The sequence below is a fragment of the Zeugodacus cucurbitae genome, chromosome 3 (genome assembly GCF_028554725.1).
Source record: "Zeugodacus cucurbitae isolate PBARC_wt_2022May chromosome 3, idZeuCucr1.2, whole genome shotgun sequence".
NCBI classification, from domain to species: Eukaryota; Metazoa; Arthropoda; class Insecta; order Diptera; family Tephritidae; genus Zeugodacus; species Zeugodacus cucurbitae.
In genome coordinates this window covers 52,652,001-52,676,409 of record NC_071668.1, presented here as the reverse complement: position 1 = coordinate 52,676,409, position 24,409 = coordinate 52,652,001, and the positions used below count along the sequence as shown (strand labels likewise).

General features: G+C 34.1%; 1 protein-coding gene across 1 annotated transcript in view; it reads right to left on the bottom strand.

The window, feature by feature from the left end:
- Positions 1-24,011, bottom strand: part of LOC105216874 (neural cell adhesion molecule 1-A) — a 112,809-nt gene extending 88,798 nt beyond the window's left edge. The window contains exon 1 of the mRNA XM_029043243.2: positions 23,559-24,011. Within this exon, the coding sequence (XP_028899076.1) occupies positions 23,559-23,742 (184 nt within the window). The 5' untranslated portion in view covers positions 23,743-24,011. The remainder of the gene's footprint in view (positions 1-23,558) is intronic.
- Between the last annotated feature and the right edge of the window lie 398 nt (positions 24,012-24,409).

Below are 24,409 nucleotides of genomic sequence, written 5' to 3'. Positions count from 1 at the left end.
TTACCAAGAGTGATTCTGCGCTGAATTTCGAGGCTGACATTGTTGGTGTTGTTGATACTGGTTGCCAGGTATACGAAATTATCTACAACTTCAAAGTTATGACTGTCAACAGTGACGTAGGAGCCAAGACGCGAGTGCGCCGACTGTTTGCTTGATGACAGGAGATAAGATATGAGTTAAGCTGAGAATAAACAGCTTAGAATTTTTGATCACTTGTGATATGCGTCATATCAGCTTTAACTCTTTGCATCAAGAAATTTGTCCAAAGAATTAATCACAACACCACAAATTCAAGAATTTTATTGAAGATTCTTTCCCAGTAGAAGTAAAAGCTATATATTTTAAAGAAATCCAAAAATAGATGAAGGAATCTATGCTCATATGTAGTATCTAATGTAGTATCTAATGTTGAAAGCCTATTTATTTAGGTTAAATGTATAAGGATGTAACTGTTTTGCTAAGCTTCTACTCCAATTGGAAGATTGAGTCTTCATAATCACTATAGAAGAAGAAACCCATTTATTTACGGATTTAAAATTCCTTTGAGCGACTGATAATAATTAATAGGTAGTACAGGGTTTTTAATAGGGGCGCTACACAAGTAGGGAAAGCAAAAGACGCAATATTTTTTCCCGCTCTTTTGAACTTTCTCTTAAATAAGATTTGCCATTTCTTCATGGAAAGATATACGATCAAACAAAGAGTCGACATGATTAAAATTTACAACCGATATTCTGCGTCATTCTTTAAGGGCGCTACGTCCAACTTATTGACGTCATAATCGTCCCGTCGGATCTACAATTGAGCGTCTAGAGGAAATGTTCCCGTGCTAGTGAGACAAAGTAGAAGCGATTTTTTGAAAATCAAGTTTTGTGAACGTGTTATATCAGGAAATGACCCCTTCAATTCGCCGCCTCGGTCGTGCGATTTAACGCCGTTAAACAATTTCCTGTGACAATTAATAAACTTCGTGCGAATATCAAATTTGAAATTGCAGCAGTATAGGCCGATTTATGCTTGATAACTATTTTGATCATTTTTAGACCTTCCCTCTTTCGGAATATGAACCCATCAAGTGATAGTCATAAGCTACACATGCACAAATACATCCGCTACTACATTTTATACTCTTGTTGGACCAGCTATGGGTTTAGATCTCTTCCAAAGGAATATCACTTGTATTTCTCTTAAAACTGTAAACTTAACTTTTACAACTCTTTTAGTAGCGATTTTTATTTTCGCTTTAATACCGGCAGCATTCAAAACAACATGTTTGCCTTCTTGGCAGCTTTTAAATATTACGAACTTCTTATAATTTCACTTTTGCAACCCTTCTTGTTTTTTTCGTTGTTTGTTTATTGTTCAGTATCACCTAAAGTTGCTAAAGTTAGCAAACTCTGTCAGCGCGTAAGCCTTGTCCTGTAATCTTTTGTCAAAGCTTGCTCAGTTTTCGGACAGCACATTTGCCCCCCACTAGTATGCAGCTCACTGTCAGCTAAATGTCTGATATTAAGTATTTTTAGCACACGTTTTACTTATTTTTTTTTTAACATAAAACTCGCACAAATCTACTTTAAACTGCCTATAGAGATATATATCAGTATATATATGTAGATATGTATATAGATATTGATATATGCGAGTGCATATACACTAATCAACTATGGTATTTATGTGTCTTTAATTTCCAACCCTGTTTGTAGTTTTCTTATATAGAAAGTGGAATTTTTCGCTTTTCCTCTGACCTGCTTACATATAAAATATTTATAGAATTTCAAAGTCGCTTCTTCAACACTTTGCGCGCGCTCTTATTACTTGGTAGCTTATATGTCACTGCTACTTATTGCTTTGCGTCCGGTCGTTAAGATCACCCACGGGCACTTAGCTGGTTGTATCGATTTTACTGTTTGCTATTGCTATCGGGTGTAGTAAGTAATGCACTCGAGTGATTTGAGTGAAGCCACGACAGAATTTGATGTGCGTAAAAATTAATATTGATGGCTTACATAAAAACGGAATGTCAAATTACAGTTAAAAAATGTGGGTAATGGGAGTAATGCAAAATCTTTTGGTTTTAACTAAATAATAATGAGCAATTAGAAATGACCTAATTTGATATATACGGGGATACGATTTCCATTTCTACGTATAAGATTGCAAAAGTTTAGTTATCAGAGCAATTAACAGTTTCTCTGGTATTCACACATGCCCTTCTGCCAGTATATGCAATTTATACCAATTCTTTGCTTGATTCGCCACTTCTCAGCTTACTACATTTGAGTTATGCTTTTCTAGTGTAGATGTGTACAAGTAAAAGTAACAACAAAGTCTTGAAGTTGACTTCAGTATAAGAAAATGCCATCACCACTTGCTCTTCTAACTTCATTTGACTATGCCACTATTTTTGAATTATACCAGTTATGTCTACTTTTTGCTACTGTACAGAGTTCGGCAAATATACTATAAGACAACAATAACTAGCTGTATATAAGAAATATAGTGGATACTTCTTTAATGTGGTATAATTTCAAGCTATACATTTGATTATACCGGAATGGTTTATATTGAATAATACCATAGAGCCTCAGCTTTGATTATAAAGTTCTGTTATATAATGCGGTCATAAAGCCGATTTCGATAATATAAAAACAGATGTAATACAGAGAGTTTCCAATCGACCATGATAAATAGAAGTAGAAATAAATATATATCTAAACGCAGTGTTCTATCAACGACATTGGCCAATGCCTTGGCAAATTTTTGCAATCAACTCTGTTAAAAAGAAGGGATTTACCAGCCTAAGATTCTAATACTTACTCTTCTACTTCTTAGGCATTTATTAAATACATAGGTAGATTCAATGTATAAAGAAAATATATAAAAGCATGTAAGAAAGGGCTAGGTTCGGGTCTAACATTAAGTTAAACTCTCTCAATTTTTTTATTTAATTTTATTAATATAACATAGAGCCGATTTCACTCATTTTTGGTACGGTGACACATTTTTTGAAGACAAATATTCCCTCTGAATTTCTTCAAAATATCTGAGGGACTTATCTATATTTTCGGTAAAAAATTTATTAGAAGCATTGAGGTCCTTGAAACTTATGGTCCGATTTCGGAGATTTTTAGAAGGGCGATGCCACACTTCTGCAAAGTTTTGTTCCGATATCTTCACTGATACTTAATTTATAGAGTGCTAAGTGAACGAAACAGATGGGCTTCAAAATTGTGGTATAATAAAAGTAGATGTGGTTGTAAACCGATTTCTAAGCGGAGTAACGCCCATTTAAAATATTGTATTAAAATTTGATTGTAGTCCTTCTGCACCATCTTTACCATGAAATTTAGGATGTCTGATATGTTTCCTTACTGAATTAAAGCATTTTTAATTTTCAACATAACCTTTGCATGGGAAGTAGGTGTGGTTATAATCCGATTTTTAGACTGTATAAGGAAGTGCCTAAAGGAAACGACTCTGAAGAGTTTCATTGATATATCATAAGTTTACAAAATATGTATTATTTATCTTATTAGGGAGCGTGAACACGCCCTCTTTCCTAAAAAAAATTACACCCAAATATGCCACTCTCTAGTGCGATCGCTTCTACCACATTTTACTTTTATAATTTTGTTTATGGATTAGTTATGCCCTTTATATGTTTTAAGTTCCGCCAGTTTCAAAATTCGACAAAATATTTCCGTTATTTAACAACATATTGATAAATTTGCGATTAAGTACTGCGTATCCACACTCTGTCATGTAATTTATTTGCCATTCGAACACAATTGTAGCCACTGCGTTCACTTGCGTAAAATATAAACCACAAAAAAGTTAACTTAATTTAACACTCGTATATCAACTAATTACCTAATTAAATACAATTTTGCTACACATTGACCGCTTAACCCCAACCCTTCGGTATGCTTAATTAACCCCTTGCTGTCATTAACTGAAATCGTAAGTAAATAGAGCAGTAGCCAACTGAGTAAATATAGCAATCAAGTATTACCAAGCAAATTAGAGTTAGTTAGTTAAATTAGTTGAGGTCAACTATTGTGTGAGATTATGAATTTCAATCTGTTGCTCATTTACGGCCACACAGATTGCCTACACTTTCGTGCGCGCTCACACACCTAATAAGGGCACTTGAGTGCCGCACAAGGGTGTCATACGAAAATATTTTACACATTTTACTGCTTCATTTCGGCTCATTTCCTATACAGCAAAAGGACATTAATACAAATTCACGTAAACACACCTTTTCCTTGAACATACACACACACACCTGCAAAATATATATTTATACACATGTACGGTGGCTAACGGTGGGAATTACGTGTCTGTGGGCCATTATATTGTAATTAACTGCTTGTAATCATGAATTTGTTAAGCGGCATTTGCAAGTTTTTTCCTCATTTCCCATTAATTTTCTACTTTTTGTGGAGTGTACGAGTGAAAAAAAACTTAATAACAATTTAGCTATACAAGATCGTAAATTTTGTAACAAATAAAAATTAGGCGCGGAAGTGATTTCAAGGCGGGTTAAATATTGACGCAAGTGTTGAGCAAATATTTGTTAAATTCGAAATATAATAATAAAGTTATTTCATAACACACGAAGGGGTTGAGTAGCTTATGTGTGTTATTACCAAACTATTGGTAAAAAATTCGAATCAGAAGCTTTCGAGATTACCACTAGACAGAAAAATTCAAAACTCTAAACAGTATTCTAGTATTTATAGAAAATAATTCATCAACTCTCCGCTTTGTTGTACTACAACAAAAACAATAATGCAGAGGTGCGCCCTACCTTACAGCAAAAGTTCGGCCCAACTCGCGGAAAATACGCTCAAAAAGTGAACACTAAAATTGAGTTACTTATTTAAGAAAAACCAAAACCCAAAAAACACTCTCAAGCGAAAAGAGAAACGGCATTCATGCGCGCGCTAGTGAATATTTAAAATAAAGTAATTTTATGGCGCAATATTTGAATATAAATTAGTTTTCGCTGCAAAATATTTATGAACGCAATTCCGAAAAAAATGGAGAGCGAGAATGGCAAGCGTGTGAAATATGACTAAAAAAAGCGCTTAATTGTGTGTTTGTTATTTCATATGACAGAGGGTATGTTTATAAAAGCGCGCATTATGAAAAAATGTGAAGCATAGCAAATATTTTAATTAAAAACATAATTAAGAAAACAACAACAAATGTATATATGAGTTTGTGTATAACTAAATATACATAGCTACACTTACATATTTGTGTATTGATAACGCAAAGCGTGTAAAAATGTGTCAAAATGCGCACAAATATCTAATTATAAACAGTTACACCTGACATTTTTATTACCCAGAGCGATATTGTAAACATAGATGGCAAAAAAAGTATAAAACAACAAATGTTAGCTACACCTAACCTAGCTACACAACTTGCTATTAATTTTTTAAAATATATCAGCCTGCTTTATTAATACTTCAATACAAGAAGCAAACTTTTTCGTATGCGATAACTGTTTACAATTTGTCAAGCGTTAAAGAGTAACGAATCAAACAAACCACTAATTTTTCTTTAATTATTTCGTATTTGAGTCATTTACTTACAAACTAGTCGGAAAACTGTTAAACTTTAATGAAGCTTCCAATAGAACTCATTATATTCGTTACTGTTTTCACATTAAATTTGTTTTAACATGAGAACAGCACCAAAAATTAGCTAGCAGAGAAATTGCGAATCGATGACGTATCATAAAAATATTCAAAATTTTAACATGCCAATGCCTAGTCGATATAGAACTCATTAAAATACAAGATAGTTTCATTGTAATGTTGTCAATTAAAATGTTGCTTCAGTAAAAAATTATCGTATACTCTAAGCTTAACAGTTTTTCCAACCGGATAAACGAAAAATTAAAAGTTTTCGCTATCTATGTTTGAAAAGATCGGAATCTAATCAAATCCTGATTAATAGTTAATACAGTGGTGTCAAATAAAATACTCATTGTACTATCCCTTCATGGCTCGAGCTGATATAGTAAATCGGTGAAATTTGTAAATACACTGTTCAAAGTATATGATTAATAGCCTTTTTGCAGAGCCAATTTATTTTAATACATTAAGATTACAATTGCACTACTGCTATTTTATGAATAAACACAGCCAACATTTACAGCGTAGAGAACAGTCTGCAGAGTTGCATTGCATTTTCAAGTCGATTTGTATTCGATAAGATAAAATAAGATTTTTTTGTATTTTAATCAGAGCCTTTATCGAGCAAAGGACGGGAAATTCAACAATTAATTCCTGTACAAAAATGCTATATGATTACTTGATCTTTTGCCTCGCTAATTTTCTCGAAGAATGTTAAAAATGCCTATTCGATTCTTCCTCAATGAGAAATTATGCTATATAACATATTATATTTATAATGTTCGATGTAAATTAATTTATTCAACCATGTAACTGTTTAAGCTTTAGATAAGTGTCAATGCTAAATGATCATATTTTCGATACCTTAAATATTGTTAGATCTAGTTCCTGAACCCTTTACTATCTTACGAGAAGAATTAATAAGCCTCTCGGAAAAAAATTTGCATAACACAATGAAAAGGCGTACTTGTTTAATAATCTCATTGACTGACATAATGGATTGGAAAAGAGTGTAATGTTCGTTCCTCATGAACTGAATATATTGTACTACACAGTATTAGAAAAATTCTAAAATACTTTTATTCACAAAACTATATCTCCTTGAGGTTTTCACGAAGCTTAAACAAAGTATTTTTTTTAAGAAGTGTTTACATTCCAATAGGATAGATACAAGTGAGTACCTCTCAATTCTGATTTCACATTTGACCAACTGGATACAGATTTTAAGAAATATTTTTATTAAAGTTTTTATATTATATAAACATTTATTTAAAACCATGCTCGTTTTATTTATGCTCTTACACATATTACAGAAAAAAGTCTCCTCATACATATTTGCCAGGTTATTAATTATATGTAGAAATAAAATTAAATTTATAGAAAACTTTATTTATTAAGATTCGTAAATATACGAGTACAACAACTGCCAATTACAGCATATATAACTGTAATATTCTCTGGATCTGACCTCTGAGGTTTTTAGGCCCTCAAAAGAATATGCAAGGTAAACAATTTTCAATTATCAGGCATATTTAGTTCTACAAAATGGTATCTAAATGGTTTTAAGATGACTATAATAAGTGTGACAGCATCGGTGTCATTTATGAGTGTTGAATAATAAAATCGAAAAAAAAAAAATGTTTGACAAAAGGATTTGATCTTTATATTTTCATATTTTGCTATGTGAACCATACAAATCATTGGTTATGCATAAACTTATTAAATCATGCTAGAAATATTTTAATATTTATTTGTCAAATAAATTTAATGAATAATATAAGTCAGAAATTGCTAATTCGCAATAACGTAAGCTTTCACTTCAAAAAAATATTAAATTCAACGGGATGCCACAAAGTGATATGCCTTTCTGACGCATATAATTGACTTATTCAGCAGCACACATATTAAAAGTTAAATTATTATTAACAAATTTTCCACACGCCAACTTTGACGCAAATATTAAAAGAAAACAACTCACATCATTTCAAATTCACACATTCATACACATGTCAATATGTATATACACATGATATATGCCACTCTCTCATACGCAGCTGCAAACTTCTTTAGCCAATATACGTTTGAAGTTAGGCACATTAAGCTTTTTAAGGAATTTCCTCTGTATGCTTTGTGAGTTATAGTTATTGTTGTTGTTTAAATGCGTGCCATGTGCGAGGCAAAGAGGAAATAACTCACACAGAAATGTATATAAGCCATATTTGTGTGAGTGAAAGCCGCTGAAAGCGATTCTGTGAAAGTTGAAAGAGTTGCTGAACGTTTTGATATAATTTCATTTTACTTCATTTTATTTTCTTATTTTTTTTTGTGAAACTCTTCGCCGCACTTCACACATACTGTACTCCTTCAGCTTTCTTGCTCACATGAGTACGGCGCCGCAGCATGCAGCTGCATTTGAGTGGCACGCACATCATCCGCCACGGCGTATACGCAATATTTATTTAAGCGTTCTTTCTCTATTGCAATAATATTTTTCGTTTGCTGCTCAAGAATGGCAGATGACGCGTATGAGTGTGTAGATACCAATGAGCGAGCGTATGTAGAGAACGCTTTGAAATTATACGAGTATTTTCTTCAGGCGCTGCGAAAACATACACGAAGAGTGCACTTTGATTTTAGTTCGCTTTTTCGCTACTTCAATGTTTTTTTCAATTATTTTTAATAAAATGACACAAGTAAGCATACTAAGGACCCCTTCTATGTTGGAAAATTCCTTTTATATCTACACTTGTCTGTTTGTATGTGTATACTTATGTGCACAAAAGCATTTTTGTCATTGCTGCAGCGCATAAAATCCTTTATGTTGGTAGCAAAGGAATGCACTTCAGACAGTCCTCCTGCAATAATATGCCAAGTTAAAGGAATGCTTCAAGCAAAGTGTGCTAAAAATGTACTTCACATATACTAGCATACATGCACATACATATGTATATCTTAAATTACAAAGATAACCCCATAACCGAAAATGTTTGTAGTCAAAAAGTAGTAAACTCAATGTGTAATATGAAGCAAGTTAAAATTCCCCATTATTTCCGAATGACTTCATCACTTAATTTTTTCATGGCAGAAATACAATCAACGCTGGTTAATTTTTGTCATGACTTTTAAAGAAATTCGTATTAATACTAATTAATTGTTATTTGTTTCCATCAGGTTTATGCTTAAATTTGATTATTATGATTATGACCACACAATATTTTCAAAAATTATCACAATAACAATTGATATATTTAACGTCATATTTCGTTCTGTTCTGCGGTGCGTATACGTAACATTTGTGGAAAGGGGACTTTGTTAGGGGTTACGTAAAAAAAAACTATTTTCAATATCAGTATAACTCCTGACAGGATGATTAAAAAAAATAATAATAATAAGTATTTTAGTTAAGACTATAAACTCGTGCTTGAACGAAGAAAAGACAAAAGCGGAAAAATTGGAATTTTGGCAGACATTTTTCCAAAGAAATAAAAATTTTGTTCAAATTTGCTTGACATTTTTTTTAATAGTTGTAATTGAAAAAGAACTATTATCCTTCGTCCAAACACGAATAAATTGTATCCCGAACACCTGTGCAAAATTTCATCAAAAGCAGTTTGGGGCCATCCATAAATTACGTCACACGAATTTAAGGACTTTTTAACCCCTCCCCCCTCCTTGTCACAAGTTGTCACATTTTAAACTCACTCCCCACCTGACGTGACGTCACCCATTTTCCAATTTTGTGGACTTATCATAAAATAAAAAAAACAGGTTATTCTATTTATTCCTATATTTATTGAATAATCTTTAATAAAATCATCATTTAGTTAAATATTAAAGTACAGAGACAACGAATGACTAGTCAAAAAATAATAGATACTTAATTATGCTGCTGCGTGATCGCCGTGGTACAGAGCAGCCAGTCGTCTAGCACCCAGGAGCGCAGCAGAGCGGGAAACGATATTGCCCTAAATTTTGAAATGTGATGTCACAAAGCTTTTGACACCCAACCCCCCCCCCCCCCCTGCCATTTGTCACACAATGTCACTTCTGAATGATCAATGTGTGACGTAATTTATGGCTGGCCCCTTTTCGAGAATATTTGACAACCGTCTTTGAGGACACGGTTCCGAGAAAAACACTTTTAAAGTTTTGATTAACAATAATACCTGACTTGGAGCGCATACCTTCCAAAAGTTACATCTCCGAAACTAATATTTAGGACTTTAAACTAGAAATTTTAGGATAATATTTTTGAATCCATTTTTTTTTTTTTGGAATTTCCGCCCATCAGGCCACGTCAGTACGAATGTAAAGCTTTAAACGTATTTATCTTAAAACTGAATTTTTCAAGTCGGTGGACACGATAACTCGAAAAGTTATGAAGCGATTTTGTTCAAATTTTGCTCACATCATCTAGTTAAACGAAGGATTTTTTGTACTTTTATTGTAAATATTTCTTTCGCGCCAATATATGCCGAAAATTTAAAGTGAATTTTTTGTTTAAAATTCTGTCAAAAATATTTACATAGCTTACAAACTTATATCTTTGCCCGAATTTGGTTCGAGCGTCTCAGCTTGCTTATTGTTGGTGACTTCATATTCTCTGAAAGCAGTGACTTCAAAGAAGAAAAGGTCAAAGGACCAAAACATGTATTGTTATAAAAGTGGAATCGAACTCAGATATTGATTAAATTTTGGTTTGGAGAAATGGCTGAGTGGAAAAATACAAGTGATCACCCAATTTTAATCAAACATCTCTCAAATTGAAAAAGGTATGGGTAAGAACCTGTCGAGGAAGCTTTTCACGATATTTTCGGAATAGAAAATCGAACAAACAACTCACTTAAATGAAATAAGTTAGTATAGTAAACTATAGGTAGAAGAGAAAGCTTTTATACAACTTTATTGAGGTTTAGGATATCCCCTTTTATTAAATTTATTTTGCTTCGATATGTAAATTATTTAACAAAAGTGCAAAACTCAAGAATTGTGACAAGTTAAATGGAGAATTGAAAACGGTCAAAACCAAATAGATTTAACTTTTTTGTGAGATAATTTCTTAAGTTGATATAAGCTGCACACCTTTTATGTTCATTGGGTATAACTAAACACAAATGCAACCTTTACACAAGCATAGCATACCGCACTTCTACACCGTAGCGAGAGTATAGTTGTCTATATACATATTTTGGGTAGAAATCGTAGTTGTATACCTCGCTATATATTAAAATCTGTACATGGAACTTGTCTCTAAATGCATACGTGTAACATAAATATCCATATACGTGTACTGCTGTCCAGCATATCAAGGACATTCGCATGTCCTTTGCCATTTTCTGCCATAATGGCGTTCCTCAATTACATTAGACATGTGTGCCACTGCATTAGTTCTATTTGTGCTACAGCTCCGCTTTCACTTTTCCCTCCAACAACTAGCTTCTGCATATTCATATACTCGTTTATGTATGTATGTATACATATTACACTCGTACACAGTTTTCTTTGTAGTCGGTGAGTTTCGCTCCGAGCTAAGTGCAATTCTAGATTTGCTACTTACACAATGGACAGCTGACCAATGGCTGGTTGCTAGCATCAATTGGCAAATGCAATTGTTGGAATTGCATTGGAATGGACATCAGAAGCCATCAGCTTGTATACAATTTCATACAACTAACTTGATGCAGCTCCACAGCTATTTACGTGTACAGAACAGAAAAAAGAAAACAAAACGAACAGGAAAAAAACACTATGGCACGAAGTAGAAGCAAAGCTAATATAGCAAATATTCACCAGCATAACTGCATCAAACAGTTGTGACTACAAACGCATGCATCCACAAGTATTTGTAGTCACACACACATACACACTCATGCAACTACAAGCACATGTGACACAATTAAAGCAGAATGCAGTTCCTTTGTAGTCGTCATCTATCCGCCTCCTACACACATACTCATACATACATACATATACACAGCTACTCATACATCATTATCACACATGCAGTTGTATGCGGCGTTCTTATTGCGGAATCGGGGTCATTTATGTGGACAATACAAAGAATGGAATGCTGGAATCTGTGCTAAATATGCCATGCATTATCAGTAGATTTCTTCCCATTGTTAATGGCACAAAAGAAATGCTGCCGGTTATGTGCACACACACACATACATATATGCGCATATATAAATAAGATGAGTAGGAGGTGTGCAGTAAGTAGAGAAAAGCGCAAGATATTTGCAGACAAAAGTCGACCAATAGCTTCACTATGCGGAGTCCGAAACAATAGGAATTTCACACTGGATTATGCCAGTTGATTTCAATTTCTTGCTTTTCTCAATTCTTTTACTTTTGGTTGGTATTTCGATGACATTTCAAGTGAGTATGCACTCAAACGGCAAACACCGCTTGGAGATCTTAAAACTTTACTTAAGATTTAATTTGACTCTAGTAAAAATGAGTTCCTAGAGGACAACTAAAGGTTAAGTTACTCTTCTGTCAGTGTTTGTATTAGAATTTCCTAGTGTAATCCAAAAAGAAAAATATTTTCTTTCCTTCCAGTCCCTTCATGAACAATTATTAACTAGAGTCACGTGGAACCAAAGCCCGCACGTTCTCTAATTACAACTGGCGTTACTCGGTGACATCGGAATGTATTTTCCTATTATTTCCATACCTAGAATTCAGAGTTGATGGCTCGACATTTTCCTTAACATATGTCCCAAGTAATCTAATCTAAGATTTACTAATTATTTTCTAATAAATTACTTTCAGTGAGACTAGCTATAACGCATCTTAAAAGATGTCTTATCTCACTCATATTAAAGAAAGACACTCGCAACCATAATGATCTGGCACCGTCTATAGCTTAAGCTCTTCATTACAACTTACTTAATTATTGGACCCAAACGTATAATTCGATTCTACTCAGTAGTCTTTTTTCCTTTCAGGTGGACAAAGGGCCATGTATGAATGAGGACCCAAGTTATTGAATGAAATAGAAATTCTAGACCAGAACTCCCAGATAAACAAAGAGATCCCTTAGGGTATTATCCAAATCTAATTCAGGTGAAATATATGAGCGCCCTCTTAAAAGTGGCATTCCTATTTCTAAAACTATTTTCAATGTAATACAATAGACAGACAAATGATTTCCGTACTGCAATCTGTACTACAGTAAAAGCTTATCAAACCATGTACCGGCATAGTGACACACATGTAGTATTGTACTATGTTTACATCCATCAGCTGAAAAAAATAAACAAGAAAAATATAATTATGAATAGCAATTAGGAAAATGGATCCTGAGTTAGTTATAACTGCAGAAAACATTTGATTGTGGCAGAAGAGCTTAAAGCTTTGATCTAGCACTATATTCTAGTACGGGAAACCATTTGCTTTCGAACACAATTCAGAATAGGGAAAAATTATACACTATTTGTAAAATAGTAAATTATCGGTAATAAAAACTTACTTCTTTGGAATATTATATTTGAAGCTCAACATTTTAAAGGTCATCAACACTGAGGAAGTATGATCTTTAAATGAATTATCAATTTGGTTATTAGTTCTCAAACACTTAAACTCCATCTATCAGATAAACTCAGTTTGAATTACATTCAGATATCTTGCCGAAATCCTGAAATCAAACTACGAAATTACCACCCCTAAATATTAACAGTTATATTAAAACTGTATTTCTCCTCTGCCAGTAGAAATTTGTGTTAATATCAGTTCCTACAAGTCCTCACAGAATATTTCAAGTTCGGAGCGACTTTATATAAGAATTAGCAAATATAAAAAGAGATAGATTAATGGTTATTCTGATAGGATAAAACGTAAAAGAACTCAAACAGATTACCAGGCCAGCCAAAAATAAATTCGGATTACTTAGCGATAAATAGCAAGTTAACAAAGCTGTTTGGAAAAAGGCGAGGTAAAAAAATCTAAGTAATTCGTCCTCCAAAGTCCAGTTTTTGTCAGGCAAAACCTTCAGTGAACCTGGCGAATTGGGTAGCATTAATATTAACCGGTTCAATAAGTTTGTAACAGATTCCAAGCGCCTTGTCGAATCATAGGGATGTTTTTTATCCATTAGGAGTTTATTGGTTTCACAAGGGACAGCGCTCAAAACTGTCCAAGTACGATCTTCCTGCATATAAAGATTTGCCTACTAACCTAACCTAACCTAAACACAGACCAATTGAAATGTGGAATGCACAAAATTCTTTGAATTGATTGCGATTGCAAAAATAAAAACCGGAGTTATCGGAAAGGCTGATTCACAATGTTAACTCTTTAGTTCCATTACTCGTATTTTTAGTCTTCCTTAAGGTGCTGGGACTGGATCAGGTTATGTAATAAAGGGCTCAGTAGACCAAAGCTCGACGTGCATACCCACACTTCATCTAAAATATGGGTTTAATAAAGGATAATAAAGTTACAGATGTCTATGGATTAGGAACTGTGTTTTCCAAAAATGGTGGTGTGATGTTAAAAAGGGATTACAGGAGTGCTTCGTGTATTATAGGCAGATCAAAAGGGTCGCCGATTGAAACTGTAACAAATTGAACAGTTATGCAAATAGTTACCAATCTACCTTAAAAAGATCAATCCCTAAAAGAACTTCGTTTTAAAACTGGTACGAAGTTATGAAATGGTGAAACCAGAAAATGGATTTTCAACCAAAATTGCTTAGTTCGAAATCAATGATTCGATTAAAAAAGAACATACCTATCATACTAGTGGTCAGTAATGTAATTAATTAAAAACAAAGTAATCCACAAAAATTAATGCTAAAATTAAATTGCTTTAATACCACATTAACTATTAAACAAATAAGTCACGAATACGCCCTTAGAATTGGTAGCTTACATACGCCTAATTCAAGTAGAAGGTCACATGCATGCAAGCGCCATTAAAGAACTACAATCTTAAGCCTAGTTTATGGTTTCCTCGCGACGGCTAACGCATATTCCCCCAGAAAATCCACAGCTTTGTACAATTATTACACAATTAAATTCTGGTAGCGTCGTCACGAAGCTTCTACTTTTAGTTTTGTTTCAAGTTTTCTTTATCATTTTCATTTCACTATTATTTTATTTTATTTTTATTTTTTTTTATTTTTCTGTTCAAAATGCCTGTCACAATTAAAGCACTAATTACATGCACAAACTTCCGAGTGTACGTTTCCACAGATTCAAGGATACGAAGGATACGAGTGCTCGGCTCGGTTTGACTTAATTTCCACAAGCGCTGCGTTGCCATGCTTGAGCTACTCTTTTTTGTGCTCTCTTCTTTTTTGATATCCGCTTTTCATGTATCATCTTTTTTTTCATTTTGAAGACTATGAAAGAAAATATTCCAGTTATCGTGCTAACTACCAACTAAAGTATTCTTACAACTAAGTGAAGATGGTGACGGGGAGGGGAGGTGAGGTGGTAGAGCGGCGGTTGAAGTATATCTATGCAGTAATAAAAGTAGAAGTGGTTGCTGAAGCGGGAGCAGAGACAACGGCAAAAGCGGAGGCAGCAGAAAATGTGTGTTGATGCAATTGTCGTTGCGATAGCCGAGCATATCCGCCGGCAGCGATGTACGAGTACGTTGAAAAAATACTAGCTGCAATTGTTGCAATGAGAGTGAAGCCACTGAATGTAGTTAAAACCGTGCGAGCGGGCTGCGGCGCGGTGTTGCTCGTAGTCGCACTGCAATAAATGAAGGAACTGCACGCAAGTTGCATGGCAACGTGCCACCGTGTTGCCGTGGCAATGTGCAGACGTGGCAACGTGTACGAGGACAATGTGCTGTCAATGTGGCAGCAACGCAGAGCCGCAACTAAGCAGCAACAAGAGCGTACAGCAAAAAAAAAAGAACATGAATCCCAAAAGAAGAAGAAGAAAATGTGCTATACGAAAGAGTGAAACTCACGCATACACATACACCTTTTTAAATGTATATAAATATATTTGTATGTGTGAGTCAACCACGTGCGTACAAGATAAAGCGACAAAACGTGGGCGCTGCGTGTGTAGGAGCTTACGTATTTCCAAGTATTTCTCAATACATAACACTTACTTAAAACTATACTCTATATATAGCAATAGGTAAGTACATATATAAGAAAGTAGGTGAGTTTGTGTGTGCTCTTGCTTCGACTGTAGTGCACCCGTGGGAAGATACTTAAAATTATAGCAAAAAGAAAGGTCCAATTTTTTGTACCGGAAAGGAAAAAGGAGAAAGTGGCTACGCTAAATTAAATTTACAAATTTTCTTACCTAATTAAAAGCTTTGCTAAATTATGGCAAGCGTCCTTAGTCAGACTCATGAGACAGCAGATATTTTAATGAAATCAGTCCAAATTGATAAATTAGTTTAAATGGAAAAATGTGTCAAATGTGCTTTTAAAACTTGGTGCTAAAAACCAAATTAGCCTGCCTGCAAATTCATTATAGAGTTTATATGTATATTCTAAAAAAGAGGTGGATACAAATACAATTAGTTAGAACTATATGGATTTTCTTTTATTATAATTATGCAGTAAATTTGAATCTACGAATTTTGTTCTCAAAGTTCTCAATTTCGATCCGAAGAACATTCGTGTGAATGTTACTCAGAGCTATAGACTGTCGTAAGTGGTTACACCTAGTTTCCTTACAATTAATCATAATGTAGCACAATCATCGCAATATAAAAGCCACAACCGAAAACCCTATATATCACTTGAATATTTCGAAGTTATACTTAGTTAGTGCTTCTTAGAACAGCTTTAGTTAAATTAAGACACCATGCCATACATTTCGAAAATAATTAATGTCGTCTGACTAATTTATATACATACATCATTTCCATGCCCACAAAATTGTGTTCACTGAAGAGCTATTAGGTGCTATAACTAATCCATAAATAACGGACAAATCCATAAATCACCCAATGGAGGGGCCTATTTGGATGGACATTTTATAGAAAAAGTCGGCGTGGTGCCGTCCCTAATAAATTTACTAAATAAATTTCCCAAACTACCAAAGCTATGTATAACATACTTTCTGGACTCATTTCCCTTCAGTATCTCATCATGGAAAATGGGTGAAATCGTATAATGACCACACCCACCATCATACCAAGAAAAACCTCAGAAATATTAAATTTTGTAGAAGAGATGGTAGAGAAGAAGGATATAGAAAATGGAATATGGGTTTGGCGTCTCTCACTGTTAGGTCTATAACCATATCTCCGAAAGTACTCGAGCAATTTCAACCAAATTAAGTAATTAATCTTGACATCCTAATTTTATTATAATATGAGCGCCTATTTTACATACTGAAATGTTGAATTAAATCCGATTCATCAACTTTGCTATATATAAATCAAGAACTAATTAAGATATCGGAATAAAAATTTGCATAAATACTGCACTTACCTCTAAGTCAATTGAAATTTTTCGAAATCAGACTATATCCTTTCAAGGCTCCAGATATTGAACATGAAGACATCAGTGACTGTGGCTAATATGTTATCGAAAATATCAGTATGTCTCTCAGATATTTTATAGAAATTCATAGGAAATGTTTTTGCCAAAATGGTTTAATATCAGCCCATTATTGATTGATGATTTCAAATGAAGGCTACAAAATCAACTTTTCCTTCCGATTTTTCCGATTAATATAATTCAATTGGAATTTAGAATTAATAACGCATAACGATCGCTTGGGAGCACAATGGACCTGGAACCGATAGTACCAAATGGCTTATTTCTAGTAAATGTCGTTGCATGCTTTGCATCCTTAAAATGCCTTTGGAAAATCGAAAGCTATTTAATCTAATTATTTTTTATACTCAATGCACAATACTAAATTTTTTGGAGTAATTTAATATAGACTGAAATAAATTTAGTTCAAGATATCATGTCTAAATTTTTTTCAACATTTCAATCGTGTTTTTCAATTGCACCCTTGGTCCAAGATTTGTCTCTAAACGTGTGACACTAAAAATGAGATTTAAAACGCCCATACGGCCTAACGCCAAACAAATCGCAGCACTAGCAGCTACAAATTACAGGACAAGCCGTTAGTTCAGAGCATTTCTTATTCATAACTGGAGAAGAAGAAACAAAATAATGGTAAAGAGCAATTTTGCATAAATCATTTGCTGACTCGCGTCCTGACTGGTCGTCGTCGAAGAAGAAGAAAAGAAAATAAGAGCAATTTCGCTTTTGTAAACTAAGTGCAACATTTATGTACAATAACAACAGCGCTAGCGCAAAAGTAACAGAAATGTGAATATCAACACTTTGCAACAAAATAAGGGCAGACAATTCTCGATCGTTATATAACTATAAACAAATCTCCAAAGAAAGCTTCGAGATAAAAGCTACTATAATTAATTTGCTCTATAGTTATTCGTTCTAGAATTGTGTATAATCTATGGATCTATGGACCTATTTAAACAATAAGTTCTTCCTATTTTTTACATCTTCTGTGAAGCTTTGATTTTTTACGCCTTTAAATGTGGGGTATGATCTATACATAAAAGCTGACAAACCTCGAATAAGGTTTGAACACATTAGGATTGGTTAAATCAATTAGGTAGAAAAATCTGATGATGGTTTCTTCTTTACATAGATCTCAAGGCATGAACCTCTGACAACTAAAAATAACTTAAAGTCCACATACCGAGAAGACACTGCCATTTGTGAACTTTTGAAACAATATTTTGTAACAAAGTGTAATCTTAGTGTTTTTCTGATTACAGCGCAGGCCGCCGACAACAATAAGAAAGGGTTCACAATAGAGCTGGGAAACACAAATAAGGCGACACAGTGCTGACATTTGCACAACAATATGTGTACAAACATATAGACATACATATGTAAATGGGCTGCCAAGAACGTCGTTCAAGAAGACGTTGAGGAAAAATGGAAGAAAATGCTGTAAGTAGAAGATGAAGATGTAAAATTCATTGTTGTTACTTACACAGGCACTTTCATCACTATGGAGCAATAAAAAAGCAAAGAAAGCTTAACACGGAGAGCTTTAAAGGTCTATAGAAAAATTAAAAGCGAAGACTATGCAAGTATGTTAGACAGCAGCGAACGAAAGTACAAGTACATATTTTTTATAATAGGAGTAATTGAGGGAAAAATAATGAGTACACTAGAAAAACTTCTTTAAAAAAGAGGAATTGTGGAAACATAAAATTAAGAGCATAACAGTAATAACTTTGGCTGCTTACTCCATAAAGCCGCATACAAATCTTATCCTTTCTTGAGGTATTGGTTGAAGTACTTCGCAAATATGTACAGAATGTTTTACAATTCTTTTATATATCTTATCTTATATGTTGTTTTATATAAGTCTCTACTTTTATTCAAGTACAAGTATACAAAAACTTGCATTTTAGTGTACTTAACTGCAAAGTCAAAGGTACAGACTTTTTGATTGAATCCACCAATTATTATTAAATTACTATAAGCTTCGATAATTCTTTAAATTTGCAAAGATTTCCCACATTATTTGATCAGAAGATTTTTGTAAGATCGGGGCATTCAGTGCAAAAAATCATGTTTCAAATTCTCTTTCGCTACATACTATACAGAGCTATATTTCAGTTCGAATGCTCTCTCAGACTTTTATTCCTCCTAAGTTTTCATAATGATGTCCCATTCGTCGCTGATAATTATTTCTAAATATTTCAAATCGCCATTCGTCCCAATCATACCGCCGGTATCGCCTAGCTATACAATCAAGGGCAAAGCTTTCATTTACTAAAAACCGACGAAACGAAAAGTGTAAATATTATAATCCTCGAGAATAGTTAGTTATGTACTCGTATAAATCGAGATGGTATACGAATTATATATGGACGTACTCTTTATAGTTGTTCGGGAATGATTATGTATACACAAAGTATAATGACTGACTAACCTCAAGCAACTCTTCCTCATTGTCATCGGCTTTCGGCGAAACTCAGCATGTATTTCTGCCTTAAAAAACTGTAAGTCTAGATTTATGGACCGTAAAACATTTTATCATGACCCATATTTATAGAATAACATCTATGTATATATAGTCGTAAAATACCGTTCAAACATATACATATATGTACATTAAAATAAAGTCATATATGTACTTAAATTGATCAATACATTCAATACCAAAACAATTGACTTCAGTTCATATTAACAATTTGTTCTCTGTTCATACATACTTAAGAACCCAATTCCAAGATAACCGTTTGTATGCGATAAGAAAATTAAACTTTAGCAAATAAATCTTTGAGAAATCAATTTAAATATCCGCCACACCTCCTCCCCCACCATGCGCAGCATATTGAAGTCAAGATTGCCGTCAGAATTTCGAATCACAAATTCCAGCCACTTTAGTGAAGTCTCACTGCTGTTTATAGCCATTCTTGCAGCAGCTTAACGGCTTTTCTTATACGCCTCTGCTCCTCCACCTTCACAGCAGTCAGCCCCTCCCGCACATTACTAGCACCAAAGTATATTGCATGATTTTTATGTGACCGTAAATATCTTGTCTGAATTTATATGCAACACACAAGTCACGACATTCGGATGTGTCATTTAGTGCTGTCGTATTCACTCATACGAGATCATGTACATATGAACACATAAGTATGAGCACATACTCATGGAATTGTCCGCATTAATCAAAGCAAAATGCGCGTGCTAGCCATTTCTGCCGAGTCCGTTGCCAGGTTGGTGGCGAGGCGCTCGGTAATGTTGCGTTGCGTTTGGGGCAAGACAGGTCTGTGTTATGCGCATAGCAGTCATGTTCACTGCCATGTTATGTGATAATTCTTGTATTTTTCAAGTGTTGAAATATTCATTACTTATAAGTACAAACATTTATGTTGATATGTATATATGTATATTTGTATATGTGGTTGCAGGTGCGCTTACAGGCATATGTCTTTCGGCATAAAGTTTTTATGGATGCTGGCGCACAAAAGCGCTTTAAAATCTTTAAACGCAAAAAAACATAGAAGTAAACGTGCGCATAGCTAAATGCATTTATGCTATGCTATGCATATGTACATATATGCATATTCAAGTACATCTATATTTGTGCTTACGCAGTCATATAAATATGTTTTTAAAGATTTATATATGTGTGCTGTATGCTCAGTGAATTAAAGCAGGAAGCACGGAAATCCAATGCGCCACTCGAGTGCCCACAAAGCTATGCCCACATCTCCCAACCAGAAATATCTACATAAGTGCATATTTGAATGTGACATGCCACACACGAATCCATGTGCTTACAGATATATGTATGTATATAATATGCATATTTAACTGTATGCATGAATGTGTGCCTTTAGGCTGTCTGGCGCTTAACAAAAGTTCATTCTTGACATTTTCACTTAGTTATGTAAATATGTAAGTATGCATGAACTTATACCTGGCATTCCACTTATGTACATATACATATATAAATACAAATATACATATTTACACACTACAACTGATACTTATGCGAGCATGTATATAAATCGTCATGTGGATAATCTTTAAAACAAGGGAGAGCGACTTATTCATCTGTTTTGATTGCATTCGAGAAATCTATTATTTTATGTATGAATTTGTTTGGCTTAAATAAAACAAATTATTTTAGATATTTGTATAGATCTCAGTGAGATTTTCATTTCAAATATTGTGCAATATTTGTGCTTAAATAAAGAGAGAAATACTGAGATTTCATTGACCCCATGCAGTTTCAATTTATGTACGGATTTCGTAGGAAATGTTTATTAATTTTAAATTTCTTTATTCAAAGTAGTAAATATAAACCTTAATAAACTACTTTTGTAATTTGGGACAACTAAGGAATTTAATTTACTATTAATAAATTTTATTGGTTTATGTCACACCTGGTTTCACCCAAAGAACAGAAAGAATATATAACAATATAAACAATCTAAGCTCTTTGCAACCACCTCAGATACTAAAATGAATCTTCAGAACAAACTATAAATTACCGATGAGATCATCAAATCATCAAAGCATTTCGATAACATATCTGTATTTTGTTTTATTAATTTTTATTGCCTCTTTTTGTAAGTCCCTCTTCATCTTAGGAGCTCATATTGTCTGTGCAGAAATTAACAAACTAACGAATAGTAGCTTCACCTAGCGCAGCGCCCAGACAGTAATCTTCATAAAAAATTACAAATGAGAAACAGTAGCGCCCAAATACGGTTTTCGGGAACCCCAATAATTGTAATATTATCTACATAGCAAAAATCTTTACTTACATCTTTGTACGTTTTAATTTACTATTGACGGAAATTATTGTAATTAATGTCGCACGGATATAATTTATGTATCAAAGATTGGGAAATCGTACAGGTATCATTTCCAATCTGCCAATTGTTACTGACTTCGAAAGTACATTCAACGTACGTGGAATCTTTCTCATGAACCTAATTCTTTGTCAGAATAAAATGAAGTAAATTGCGTCCAAAGTACGCCTTGGCTAATACTTACCATCAACGATTGCTATACCTATATTGAAAGTTTATGTAGGTATTTGAAAGAATCACCTAGAAATTTGTTTAAGAGAATATTAAAGATTTGTAAGAGAAACGAAAATGTTCATTGCAGTACCCGCTGGTGGAAGCCGAGGAAGACCTCCACTCCGTTGTTAAGACCAGGTAGAAAAGGATCTGGCTGCACATGGGATTTCCAATTGACGCCAAGCGGTGTCTACTCCAATTAAGAAGAAGAAAAGAAATTCACAAGCGAAAGATGTTGATGAACCCAAGATGAAACTGTATCCGTGTTTAAAGACCAACCAGATCAAACCTTTATCAGGAAAAGTAAGGAAAACCAAGTGGAGAACGGGTATCAGCGCTCTTTCTTCTCCATATAAACATTTCTATCTTTTTTTCCTAAAATCAATATTTAGGTTTGTTTCTGATTTTGGCATAAGATAGAATGGACAACAAAACGCTAGATAGTGATCGTGCAATTTGTAGGGTCTAAAATTCGTTTTTTTCGATTATCAAATTATTAATTAAAGCTTTATGAATGTAGTCATCAAATCAATCATTTTAGACCGAGAACGCTTTCCAGGATTTACTAGTAAAATAAAATTATCGAATATTTATTACCACCACGATAAGCGAACATTTGTACCAATTAGTCGAGTAAATTATATGCTAATTGTATTAACTTCTTGAAGTGAAACTTCGACGTTGTTCTGTTGCAATTCGAGCAGGCTGTGATCATTTTAAATTAAATATTCCACGCAACTTTGGCCATTCACTCGCACACTTGCGTGGAAATCGCCGCCAAAGCAATACTTAAATTTAATATCAGCACGAATTTGTGTACTTATCGTCGCTATGACACCTTGGCCGGTCATGATAGTGCGAAGCAATGCCACACGCAATCTGCCATTTCCCTTAATCCTGCGCATTTACGTGCGCACACAGCTGTCAGGTATGAGGGCTAACCGGAATGGCAGCCAACCGGTGTATGGGCAGCCACTAATGGCCATTCTGGACCTACCGTTGCACGGTGTGTAACCGACTTGCCACCTGCCAACACAACGCATCACGCGCCATCGACTAACTAATGCTAATGGATGTTGAGCGCCAGAGCGTTGGGCAAACTTTTCGTCGAACAAAAAAGGACTGAAAAACTTTACAAAATGCTTATAAAAAATGACGAGCGCCATAAAAGAATTGAAAGGAGTAAAGACGATAATTTTAATAGTGAGCTTAAATGCGCGTAGACTTGGTGGTATTTGCTTACATATAGTATATATGTATAGAACATTATATACATTAAAGTACATTTGTATGCATGCACAGACTTGTAAATAGCACTATATTTACTCGTAAGAAAAACCATTAAATTGAATCAGAAAATTGTTTTAAACTTACCATGCGCATCTTTGTTGGTTAACGAGCCGCCAGACAAACCACCAATGCCACCGCTGCCACCACCTCCTCCGGCTGCATGCAACATCAGACTGTTGGACGAATGCAACCGTGCTGCCACAAATGTTGCGCGCAACGTCACCAATGTGAATGCAATAAAAATTTTCCACATTGTTAACATTATCATTACACTTTGATGACAGTTTTTTCCACTGGCCACTGTAATGAATCCAGCCACAACAACACCAGCCTCGATGAGCCGAAGACCAATACTCGGTCCGGTCGGAAAGAGTGACAGGGAGTGTGATAAAGCGCGTTGCACACACCTCCGTAGATTCACTCAACTTTATCGAGACGTAAGCGTAGTTTTACTTTCACTCTTCGTAATAATAATTATTTTTTATTACATTCGGTAGTTTTGCTGTCAATCGTTTTCTTTTTGCTCGCTGCACGGAACTAGTTTCTTTGTTCTGTAAAAATGAGAAACAAGAAAGTATAATCATTTAGTTAACTTTGTTATAGGTATAATTGAAATTCATAATTAGTTTTAATTGTTTGTAAAGTTACTTTTAAGGTCGTATGACACTGTATAAATAATTCAATAGAAAAGCCTTTCGTGACAAAGTCATCAAGTATTTAGAGGTGTGATTTGAGTGTGCACTATTGGCTGTGCTATCCGAATGTCAAGAGTTGATATCTTTTAAGGGCCACAAACCGATTATAGAAGAATTAGAAGCGGTGGAATTTATATATGTTCAAAAGAAGAAAGGGCATTAAGAAACAATACATTACTAAAAAGATCAATATCTTTTAAGGGCCACAAAACGATTATAGAAGAATTAGAAGCGGTGGAA